This window comes from Bactrocera neohumeralis, chromosome 3 (genome assembly GCF_024586455.1).
Source record: "Bactrocera neohumeralis isolate Rockhampton chromosome 3, APGP_CSIRO_Bneo_wtdbg2-racon-allhic-juicebox.fasta_v2, whole genome shotgun sequence".
Classification (NCBI taxonomy): Eukaryota; Metazoa; Arthropoda; class Insecta; order Diptera; family Tephritidae; genus Bactrocera; species Bactrocera neohumeralis.
The window spans coordinates 23,959,954-23,973,155 of NC_065920.1; the positions used below are offsets into that span (position 1 = coordinate 23,959,954).

At 35.8% G+C, this 13,202-nt stretch overlaps 1 protein-coding gene across 4 annotated transcripts in view; it reads left to right on the forward strand.

The window, feature by feature from the left end:
- LOC126753928 (CUGBP Elav-like family member 2) overlaps nt 1-13,202 on the forward strand; it is a 218,377-nt gene that overhangs the window by 172,462 nt on the left and 32,713 nt on the right. For 2 of the 4 annotated variants that reach the window (XM_050465703.1, XM_050465705.1), the window contains exon 8: nt 9,063-9,089. The exons of the other annotated variants lie outside the window; for them this stretch is intronic. In XM_050465703.1, coding sequence (XP_050321660.1) covers nt 9,063-9,089 — 27 coding nt within the window. The remainder of the gene's footprint in view (nt 1-9,062; nt 9,090-13,202) is intronic. 4 annotated transcript variants of the gene reach the window in all.

Below are 13,202 nucleotides of genomic sequence, written 5' to 3' on the forward strand. Positions count from 1 at the left end.
ATAGCGATCTGATGAGCAGTGTATATGCGAAGAAATCTTGTTTCTAAAAGTTTGCCAATCTAAAAAAAAAAAAATTTGGCCAAAACAGTAAAATAAGAAAAAAGCGGAAACCTTCGATTCGAAGATTTCAAAAACTTTAGAGTGACGACTCGAATAAATAACTGGTATAAATCACACATTGGTATAATAATAGTAAGTTGTTTGACATAAATGCTGAGTTCAAAGTAAAGAACATAGAAGTAGTGAAAAGAGAAGAATTTTGGTTGAAGAGGCCGCTATATTATAATAGATTGAAACGATCTGAAGACTAGACTAGACTCTAGAATATTGCATATAATTACTTAAGACTAAGACTAATAAGTATGTAACTAAAAAAGTTGCAGGAACCTCGATCCAAAGAATTAAAGCCTTAGACTGGGCGAATCGAACTGGTATAAATCACATAGTTTGGTATAACTAACTTAAATTCTTTGATATAAGCATTGAATGCAAACACAACGAGCAGAGAAATTACGGAGCGAAGACGATATTTCGATGGAAAAGAAAAAATTTCTATAACCTGAAATTTATTTAATCCGAAATTTTGCTCATTTAGAGACCAGACTAATGTCGTAAATAAGCTGCCACATTTTTCCGCCTATAGTATGAACGTATTGCTTTACGCTTCAGCTATCTAGCTACATGCTTACCATAAGCGTAGGTAACTGACAGAAAGCCGGCAATCGATTTAAAGGACCTGCACAGTGACATGTGTCAGCGTTAATCCTTAATAAAAATTAACAACACGCAAGCAACATATCGATTACCGCATCCCGCACGAGCGCAACGCGCCCAATCATCATTAAAACTTTTGCGGGCATTATGTTACCTATATTTGAGCAGCGCGTGTTTACACTCATCAACATCCGCACATATCATATACATACATACATATATACACCTTGGTAATATTATATATTTGCGGGCGCGCATCGACTCAAATATATGTAAATATATCCACGGTATTGTTGTGTGCATTGGCCCAAAGACACGTGGTTTGTTGACAAGCTATTAATCGGATTTCATTAATGAAATATTAATATTGGCGTCAACGAGAACATTGACAGATATGTCATGAATTTCAACTCGTTTATCTGTTTATTATCTTTAAAGTTAATTGCATGCAAAATGCAAGAAAAATTGTACAGATATTAAATTTGTAAAATATTCAGCCAAGTAAGCTGGCTTTTTGTGTTTTTTATATCCTGAACAGGGCAGTAATCCACAGAAGTCCGTCTATATATACGGGAGCTAGTGCCTCAGTTTTTGAGCAGTCGATCTGATATTATATACACGTCCAGTTTTTCCCTATAAGCTACTTACATATGTATATAGGGGATATCGCTCCACTATAGCATATATCAAACTGAAGTCCTTGTATTGGTAAAAGTTTTTTTTATCAAGGCATCTTCACGAAATTTGACATGGGTTACTGCCACATTTAAACAATGGTGCATAGGTTGGATTACTGATCAAAGATCAGAGAGCGCACGTGGACTGCTATTTGTAGTCCTTTGCGAAGCCATAGAAAAGAAGAAGTCCTGTTATCGAACTTGTAAATTAGCAAAACGCTTAGTAGCCATACAAATTTGCACAAGCGTTTAATTTCCACTCCCGCCAGTTTGGTGGGATGTTTGAAGGTATGTGCTCCCAAGTGTTTAAGTCTTGACCTCCCAAATGCGAGACAGTCAAGAACGAAGTGTTAAGTGAAATGTTTCCACCCATCTTCTTCCATACAATATCACAACATCAGCAGATGACTGATAAGATTTCCAACATTCCAGCATGGACGCCAATAGAGCAATAACCACTTAAAACCCCACAACTAGAGAGAGGCTAGCTTTACTGACTGCTAAAAGATCACTAGATCTCTTGCGATCAGTCTTAGGCCAAAAGACTTTTGTGTCAGCGCCGCATCGATGGTGGCAAGCGTGGGGGTACCTTTATTTTCTAGCCCATCAGTTTTGCAATTTTCTGCGATTCCGCTATGGCCCGGCACCCATATCAGTATTATCATAAAGACACTTAATTCTACTTATAGGGAGGTTAGGCACTCCTCGACCAACCGTGAACGCGCTGTTAATGAATTCACGGTTAGTATCGCCGCTCTGCTGTGTGAATGGTCACTTCTCTGAAGAAGGGTGCACTCCGGAACAGTAGATCTGCTGCTACCTTAATGGCGGCAACCTCGACTTGGAAGACACTGCAATAGTCAGGAAGTCTAAAACTGCAGTTGATAGAAAGTTCCTGACAGTCAACCCCTCCACCAAGCTTTGACCCATTCGAAAAGAAGCAAACTGCCACTCTCCTCCAACGACTTCTTCCCACCCTAACTCCATCGTCGGTATATGAGCAGAGAAGGAGCCGCCAGAGTTCGGTTTGGCGACTCAATGATTCAAGTGATCCGGTATGAAGTTGAAGTGTGTGAGGATATCCAAGTGTTCAGAAAAAAAAATAGTGCTATTCTCGAAGAAATTTTTCTGACCGCATGATTATAGCATATAGCTGCCAACAAATTGAGCGTTCGGAATCAAAGGGGTTCTGTTATTAAATGAAGATGTAGAGACGTATTCGATTCGCAACTTTAATATTTGTTTTATATAAGAGTCATAACAAATTTAACCAATCTAGTGCAATTGGTAAGGTTATGAGGAAACGAACATACCTCATTGAAGAGCCTTAACCTCTCTAGTTGTTTTTCAAAACTTATCTTTAGTTCAGAAGTATTCACTCATCACTTCCTTGCTTTTTGTGTTCGAGGTCTTCTCTTTGGCTAAAAAATTTTCATATGAAAACAACAACAATGTTTTCTGGTACAAGAGGTTATATGGATTTTTCTGCAAAGAGATAAATGATTTATACCAGTTGCTTATTCGGTTCGCAAGCCCTCAAATTTTGAATTATATATAAGTGACTAGTGCAAGCGCATATATCGATTTATCTTCAAAGAAGTACAACTTCTTGATTTTCTAACTATTTTTTCATGTACTAGCCTTTTTGAATTATACCAGTTGTTTGTTCGATTCGCCAGCATATAAATTTTGACTTATAAATAAGTGAATATACATATAACAAACGTGATTCTCGTGAAAATAATAGACCGTGAAGAAATTGAGAGCATCATCAGCATTTTTCGTCTCCTTATTAGTTTTGATATATTGGTTCACTTCCTCTAAATTCACTTAAATAGAGCATAACTGTAAATGTTGAGTAATGGGTTTAAGTCTTTGGTATTTGGTATGGTTATTACCCTAAGCTCTCTTCAAGATTAAAAAGACAAATTTTTCTCTTTACTTAGTTCTCAGTCTTGGGGGAAGACATATTATAGCAAAGAATTTATCTTAGGTCTAATTTCAGCCGAAGAAGGATAGGAGATATTCATTAATGTTACGAAAGTATACTGAGGATAAAGCCTTCCATGTAGGATTGTATTATCGGGCTGGTTATTACCCTGAAATCCGTTTGAGTCTTTGGTATATCAATGAGTCTGGTTATTACACTAAGCCCCCTCCATGATTAAAAAAAAAAACAATTTTTTACTCTTAGCTTAGTTCTCAGCTTGGCAAGAGCCTTTGAGGGAAGATTTATTATGGCAAAGAGCTTAGCGCTGGTCTAACATCTCGAATTGCAGTCGAAGAAGGAAAAGATATATTCTTTAATACTATGAAAATATGTAGTATCGACACACACTGATAGTAAACCCTACCATATAGAATTGCATTATCTGGCTGTAATCTGTTGGAACCTTTTGTGAGCCAAAACACTTTGGAGGTTACTTGCATTTCTTGCTTTCAATTCTAAGGCAAACCTATGTCTATTTTTGAAAGATTATAATATCGCCTTGTCATGCAAATATAGTTATATTATCTTTAAATGTTTGTCAGATCAGTGTTTTTTTGGTTCGAAAGTGATATCTGGATAATATGAATTAGAGTAAAATTAGTCAAGGTCCAAAGAAGCATATCAGAAAATTAGGCATTGTTACAACTCTATACGTACTAAGAATGCTCCGAAAGCTTAAGAATTTCTACAATTAGATAAAATTTTAATCCGTACAGTTTAAGGGGGTATTCTGCTCTAGACACATGAATTTTAGGCATTTTTTAAACTAAGATAAAAAAAAATTAAAAACATTTTTACTAACCATTTTTTTATATGTTTTTTTATTGACATTTTAATAATTTAAAAAAAAATTGCAAGAAAAAAACCAAAATTTGTCGAGATACGGGCCGGTGGAGTGGGAGCTTCAAAAAAACGTTGCGTCCTGGTTGACATGATTTCAACCCTACCCAAACACCAAAAACAAGAAGATTCTTCATTAGTAAGGATGTCGTTATCGGGTTGACCATTTTCAAAAAAAAAAAAAAAACTAATAACAAAATGGCGTCGACTTGGAAAAACAATTTTTTTGCCCGATTTTTTCGACTTTTCGAATTTTTTTAAAAATACTTCAAATCAAAATTTTTTGGAAATCCAAGACAGACACGATAGAGCATTGTATAAAGAAGATATATACCAAATTTCAAAGGAATCGGTTCAGTAGAACTTGAGATATCATGTCAACCACCTCAAAAAAAGTAGTTTCGAGAAAAACGCGTTTAAAGTTTAGGAGACAATTCTAGTGAACACGGACGCCACGTCACAAAATCGGCTGTGTCTCCGAAAATAAGACGAATTTTGAAAAATCCTTCCAAGGTCATATTTTTGAAAGTCTAAACTTTGAAAATATGCAAAAAAAATCGACTTTTTCAAAATCCTTGACCAGAATACACCCTTAATTCGACACGTGCTTCTAAAACTATGATTAATCCGGGGTACATACAGACATTTCGCAGAAACCGCATCCGCTAATCGAAAGAAAATATTAGGTAAACACTCTTAATATTTCACCACATCCTCCTTCATTTAAGTTATTATTGTACACCTTTATCTTGTAACACTACTCACCACATTTTTAACTTCTCAAATTTTCTAGCACACCTTCACTAACATATAAAACTACACCTAGTTAACCCAACTAACGAAAGTAACTGTAAACATATTTAGCTTGCTGAAATACTTCTTCCATTTTGTGCACGATTATCTAACTTACGTTGTGTGTTTAGTAAATAATTTCAGTCAATATTTCTTCTTGTGAGCTAACTTAATAAATTAGTAGCCGCCATGCCCGCATGTGTCCGCACTTAGTCTCCTCCAGCGCTACGGCAACCAAATATTTGTTTAACGTCACCATCAACGCTGGGCAAATTAATGAAGCAACATGCCGCAAAATAATAGTCCAACGAAAGAGAAGGACCAAAATTTGTCTTTATATATGTATGTATGTGCACACACACCCATATTTCGGCTCGTTGCACGCGGTTACACCTCAACGCACAAATGAGCGGCGAAAAAAATCGAACACTTTCGGTATGAAATTGGCTGCCAAAGCTTTGTTTGATTCCACTCTACCTTCGTCCGCCTGCATACTCATTCTTTATCCTTTGTTCCCCGCCAACCTCAATCGTTCTCCTCTATCCACAAACGTTCCCTTTAGCGCTCATTCATTCTACTTCGCCCCACTTCCTCCTGATTTGCGTTGCTTTCGCCGCTTTGTTGCGGCCACTTTGCCTTTGTGCGTTTGTCGGAACATGTGTATGTTTATATGTATGTAATGGTGTGTGTCGATGCCACCTTTTGTTTTTGCGTTGCTTTGTATCCTTTAAGTTTGCCGTTGTCTGTCGGCTGCCGCCGTGCTTTATATGCATGAGTGAGTGTGTACACTTTTTATGCGCAACGGCGACCAACATCACTTCACCAATAATACATACATACCCTCCACGCCATGCTCAGTCGCTGTGTCATCGCTAGTTAACCGTCAGCTTGTTAGGGTTTGAAATGATCTAATTTCCTTCTTCCGGCTTCCAATTTACCGGAAATATCTTCGTGGCCATAGTTCGGTGTTTTACTCAATTTTTGTTTGCCGCATTTGCCACGGCATTGTGGCAATTATGTACGAGTGCCGGGCACTTGATTAACCGCCATCGCCGTCGTCATCGACATCTTAAATGAGAGTGTGGGCTTCGTGTCATTACTATATTTATATATATACATAGATATATTTATATATATATATAATGTCGGTGGAAACTGAAAGGTGTAGCCGCTATCGATTGCTAATCTAATCTTGTTGCCTGTCATTAGTGTCATTCAAGTTTCCGTTTATTTGGAAATTAGTTCGCTAATAAGTTCCACAACATTCCTTTGGCAATCAGCAACAAAGATAATTGTTCCAAACACACTTGGTCCGATAAATTGTCGAGTAATTGAATAAGTTTTGCACAAAAGTTGTTAGAGAAATATATACTAGTAAATAGTTTCTTTGCTAACGAAGTGGGGAAAAACTTTTTAAGTTAATATTTCGTTATAATTTGATACTGGTATTTGATTATTGATGTAATAGCTTATTAATAACTAGTGAAAGATAGTCTTGTTTATTGATATGGCTGGCTTCTACTGCTATATTGCTGGTGTACCTCACTTAAAAGACCGTATGATCGATCATTTAGTTCCGTTCCAGACGATTAGATGATCGTTTTCAAGAAACGTTCTTATGAAAGAAAAATTTCCTTTTCTGTTTTCTTTATACAATATGATAGATCATAAAGGTTTCGGTTCCGTTCCAGACCATTAGATGATCGTTTTCAAGAAACTTTCTTATGTAAGAAAAATTTCCTTTTCTGTATTTTGTTTTCTTTATTCAATATTCATAATTTTTATGAAGTCATAATTGAACTCTTAGTTTAATAGTTCTTTCCGAAATTCCTCAATTTGTATCGTTTTTGAAGAACGTACTGAAAGTTTACTTTGCTCAAAGAAAGATATCTTCTTCTTTATTGGCGTCGACTTCGCTTTTTCGATTATAGCCGTCGTAGCGAGTCCTAAACCCAGCGCAAACGCTGCGGAGGGCTGTTTCGTCTTCTCACTTTATGTTGATGTTTTTTGGCTACCCGGAGAATACTTCGACCAGAGATCGTGAGCGGCTTGAGCCATATGTAAAAGAATCATTTCTGGCCACTTCCAAGTGAATGGCGCTCAGAGAACTTTCCTCACTTGCGTGACTTCTGCACATGACTCCATTCTCCAAAGAAATAAAGATATATATATATTTTTGTTTCATCAAATGAATTTAATTATTTATTACGGTTACTATCGAGATCGACAGACTGTTCCGAGCGACCTTCCAACTTTACTATACCTTTTTTGTAGCAATAAACATATTTGTTTCAAAGTAGACCTCCGTCTCCACGACTACCATTGCTCAGTTCCCTTCCAGCTTTAATCCGCCGAGATCCGAGTTGAAGAAAAGTCGCTGAGAGTGAACTTCGGATACACCGCTGGATGCAGATGCATTTTCGCCAAAATTTTCACTTGTTAGCAACGCTGTAAATCGGTAGATAGTCCAGTCATTATAGTAAGTTCACCTCGGAATTCGATATACCCATTTATATGAAATATATAGGTATACCTACCATATATAGGTTTTGAGACAACTTTAGGGTGTCAATATACAAGTATTTACAGACATATAAATGGGTATATCGAATTCCGAGATTCTTACCTAATTTAAGCTTAAATGGCTGGACTAAGATTGAAAACTCGTCCACGAACTCGTTACTTATACTATATATCTTTAGAGTTCATCCAAATCAATCTGTTTCCATAACCGGCTTTGCGGCACGTACATAAGTTCATTATCTCCAATACCCTTTAGGCCTATTGGAGAGCTTTACTCTTGCTCGTCTTTGGTCTGACCATAAGGCTAAGGATTTCGTAATAAAGCCTGTCTTATACAAACAATACCTAACTTATGTCTACAAGATATGATTTCGAGTCGAAGATAAAAAAGTCAACTGTTATGTTAGTACAGGGACTACAGGTCAAAACCGATCTATAGAGGTCACTTCAAAATATAAATATTGCAATGTAGCTAGCTTAAAACCGATGCCAATTTCGATTTTAGGTCTTGCAACATATTCTAGTTCCTTAAAACTAATTATATGATCGATAAAAATATATATCTATCGATAAAAATATATATCTAACCTAAACTGAACATTGCAAGTTCTTCTAGAAAAGGTAATACATTGGATTGATTACTCATTTTTGTTCAATGCTGAGCTGAAAATTTAATGACCGTACTCAGAAAATGCTGAAATACAAAAATGAGGCCAAAAGTTTCTCCTCTAATGCGTTTCAGGTGGAGGTCATCTTGCTTTAACCCCAAATTAATCGTAGACAAACCAAGTTTCTAAATATCTAACTAGCATAAAACTAAGGTATCGGCGAGAAAATAATTAGACGTCTCTGGTATCTTTGTATTTCATATTTCATATTTCTCCGATCTCTGTTTTCAGAGAACGACTCGAGCAGCAATGAAGAGACTGTGCGTTTTCGAACAAAATAGGAAATTGCTCCCGAATTGCCGTATTGAGCAAATTCTAGGTTTCCTTTATATATTCAATGCAGTACTCTACGAGATTCTAGGCTTTTCAGAGCTATCTTTTCAGAGCTTTCATTACAAAGCTTATTTTTTATATTGATTTGAATTTTTATATAGATAACTTTCGAATCGAGTTCTAGTGTAGCACCTTAACGTTGGTTTGGCATAAAGCATCATTTGAGAAAACTATTTGGGTATAGCGTAAGAGACAGTGTGGAGGATTGTGTGCTGGAAAAATGTGTTTACTTCGTAATACTTATACTTTCTTTGAATGGATGAATATAAGTTGTAATTAAAGAACCGCTATAAAAATGGTATTTTTTTTGTTTTCATCATATACCATATGTGTGCATAATCTATGTTAATGTTTTTAAATATTTCATATACTTTGTATTCCATAATTTCAAATTTTATTTTTCCTCTCCAAGAACACAATATTTTGGCAATTATAATTTCGTTATAAATGAAAGAATAACTAAGATTTACTAATCCGATTTCTTCTCGTCTAATTACATGCAACGCTTGGCATATACGCTTGTAGGTCTCTTAGGAAAAACCGCCAGCTCAGGTGAGAACTGAAAGTGTTGTAGCAGTTTTTTTTAGTTTCCCAACTGATTTGTAGTTGATTTAACCGTTATAAAGTTGCCATGTATTAAATGTAATTTCGTAACTGTTGCGCCGCGAAATTAAAAAACTCCCCACATTGTACGCGTTTTGATTAACGTCATTTGTTATGCCCCTTTTTTCGTTATTTGTGCACCGAATTTAGAAATGGCGAAAAGAAAAAAAGAAAAATTGGCGCTCAGTAGCCATGAAGAAAATCCGTATGTTTAATGTCAGTGGAAAACAATTGTGCACTTAAATTATATTAACTCATTGTAAGTAAGAAGAAGAAGCAAGAAGCTGCAAAAAATACCGTATGAACTGGCAGAGAGCAAAGAGGAAGCAACAAACGACTTTGTTTCTGCACAAAATCACACGAATAAGGTAGTAAAATTCTTGCCAAGTCATAAAATTAAACGAACCACAACAAAGGCGATAATACAGACGGAGCAAAAAAGGAATGTGCAGAATAAAAATAAATGAGCAAAGCAGAAAAATGTAGTGAAACGAAGTGGTGCGCAGAGTTGCCGTTTTAGTTTGAAATAATAGTGAATATAAGATTTACTTGTAACTAAGTTATGGATGAGAGATTGTCTTCGACGGAGTATGTACTGCAATGCAGTTTAGTTATATAACTTTAAAAGAACTATTTTGATATTCTAGACTTTTTGAGAAGAGCCGTAACCTTAAGTGAAATTTTACCTTTTCGGTTATTGAAATAATTCCAGTCTATAAAGATCTAAACGAAATAATTGACTTAGTTGGAGAAATAACTGCTATTAGGACCTTAGTAATATTTGTAATATTTCACAGAAATAGTGCTCATGAATAGGATCATTTTATGCTGAAAGAAAATCGGAAAGCGAAACCTGGAAAACATGTTCTTGCTCTGTATACATTCCTGGACTCAGGCTTACTTAGTCCAGTCATTATAGTAAGTTCACCTCTTACCTAATTTAAGCTTAAATGACTGGACTATACTAGTGAAGCATGTTTAAACACCGTCGGTCATTGACAGCTTTTCTCAATATCCGAGACTTTCGTCAAAAAAAAAAAAAAATGTCGATAACTTTTATCTTAAAGATTTTTACGCAGAATCTTATGCAGAAAATTCTGAGAGTTGAAACACTTTTAGATCCGAAATATCTTTAGTTCTTTGTACCAAGTTATACGTACGTCCAAAAGCTATGAATGGAGATTAAATAAGATTAGAAGTATGATGAGATTAGATTAGATTATAGGTTGGATTAGATTATATTTTATTGGATTAGATTAGATTATATTAGGTTAGATTAGTTTAGATTAGATTAGATTAGTTTAGATTAGATTAGATAAGAATAGCTTTGATTAGATTATATTAAATTAAATTAGTTTAGATTAGATTAGATTAGATAAGACTATAGGTTGGATTAGATTAGATTAGATTTATTAGGTTAGATTAGATTAGATTAAAAAAATAAGTGGGGATTGCACCGCAACCTAAGGTATATTGTGCCCTCTCCTAAGTCACAACGTCTCAACTAGCCCCAACAAAGATCCAATATACAGCTAGGTGCTAATGAGGCGATATGATCCCTATTTGGAAACATGGATGCAAGGGACATTATCCTGTGCCTACAGACTGCTATGTATCCATTAGCAGGTGTTTCGGAGTTTCAGACTCCAAGTCACGGAACCGGTAATTTGAACAAGAAGCTAGGCCCATGTTATATAAGTGCTTCTTGAGCTTACAATGGCCAGTGTAGTAAGCGACAAGTAGCCTGAGTGTGTCTTTTGGGAGGTAGATTAGATATTTTAACCTTTTAAGGTTGTAACCACCCATTAGTAAATTGGCATGGCGCTCGCTTTGTAGTTGTTGTCAGTAACCCTCCCTGCCCACTTCATCCTTGCCGAGCAGCTACTTTATGGTATGGGAACCAATCGTAATAAAATGTTCGGGTCCTACCATGTTGGTGGATGCTTCGGAGCGGGTGAGCTCATCAGTCAGTTTATTCCTGGCGAGACCTTTGTGGGCCCCAGATATTAGTTCGCGTATATACCGACAGACCGACGGGCAGATGGACTTAAGGGGGTATTCTGGTCTAGAAGCATGAATTTAAGGTAATTTTTAAAGTGTCGTAAAAAAAGGCAATTAATATTTTATATAAAAAACTAAAAAAAGTAAAAAATTTCAAAAATTATGAGCTGACGAAGTGGGGGGTCTCTAAAAATTTCCACGTAACCATACCCATGATTTCAACCCTCCTAGTTATCTGAAACCAAAAAAAAAAAGATTATTAATCTAGAATAATGTCGCAATGGCCGGAACTACGGAAAAGTGGGAAAAAAATTTTTTCACAAAAAGGCGACTGCCTGAAAAAAAAAATTTTTTTGGATCACTTTTTCTGACTATTTCGATTTTTTTAAAAATAATAAAAATAAAAATTTGGGGATGGGGCTAGTTCCAACCATAGACAAGCCTATAAAGAAGACTCTTTAAAAATTTCAATTAAATCGGTGCAGTAGAACCTGAGAAATCGTGGGTATCGTTCCGAAAAAGTCAGGTTTGAGAAAAACGCGTTTAAAGCTTAGGAGACAATTCTAGTGAACACGGACGCCACGTCACAAAATCGGCTGTATCTCCGAAAATAAGTCGAATTTTGAAAAATCCTTCCAAGGTCATATTTTTGAAAGTCTAAACTTTTAATATATGCAAAAAAAAAGTCGATTTTTTTAAAATCCTAGACAAGAATATACCCTTAACTAAATAGACTCAGCTCGTCACGCTGTTATTTATATATTTATGTATATATACATTTAATAGGGTCTCTGACGTTTTCTTCTGAGTGTTGCAAACATCGTGGAAAACTTAACTTTACTCTGTTCAGGGTATAAAAATAGTATAATATTGTCAGAAAAATTTGCTATAAAGTTTAATTTCCATAATCATTAGAAGGCAGGGGAGTGGATCTAAGGAAAGTGACTTGTGCACCAAACTTCACTGAAATATTTAGCGAATATCTTTTCTTCGAATTATTAGAGAGAAAAGCAAGCACTTTAATATATCTCATAAGCCTACCTGCAGCCATTCTGAATCAACAAAATACAGACGATAGCACTTATCTTCTATATTCGGACGCTGAAACACTCTTGGAGCTGAAATACACCAAAAGATACAACAAGTATGAGACAAACCCCCTGAAAAGTGAAATTATTTCCTTATGATTCCTTAAATTTATAAATTCCCCTTTAAAGTGATGGGCCCTGACTCTACATAAGATTATGTGGTTTAGATGACATATGATGTAAAAGAGAATCTTAAACTTGTTCTCAATCACGATCAAAACTATTTCCATCTTAATTTTTCAGTACTTAAAATGATTAGAGTAGCGCAAAATAAACTTATTTTCACGTCAGACCATGCCCAGTCGTTGTCCTCCAGGCTTCTGAAATTTAATTACGGTGGAGAAAAAATACTCTCTCTCGCCACCAAACTAATTCGTATTTTTTTGCGAACGAACATGAACCACTATAAATTCAAGTCAGTGGTTTTTAATAAAAAACAAAAGCAATCATTACAAATTTATTTCCCTACTATGTGGCAACAATGGCTGTGGCACACACATCCACAAACGCCAGCAAAATGCTCGTCATGGTGAGCAATGCATGTGAAAAGATCAAATCGCAAGCTACACGTGCATCCCGGTGGGGCGTTATGGAAAAAATGGAGCTGCTAAAGAGAGTCGAAAGTCGAGAAAAGTGCAATAGAAAAATATGTACCAAAGGCAGAAATCAGTAAGTTGAAAAAAAGAAAGAGAAAGAAAATTACAAGCTGCACTTTTGTCGAATTAACAGTACGGAACTCATTGATGCCACCAGTAAAGCTGGCTGCCTTGCCGGGTTGCCACGGTTGCCGAGGCAGTCATGAATGCCAAAGTAATTGCAGTTCATACGCAATGACTGGAACCTTTTACTCATATAAGTATACGAGTATATGCTTGCATATATGTATATGTATAAATATTCTACAAAAAAATACATACATACATAATAAAGCATGCTAGGCGATGCAAATAAATGACTAGCAAGTAAGTCATCG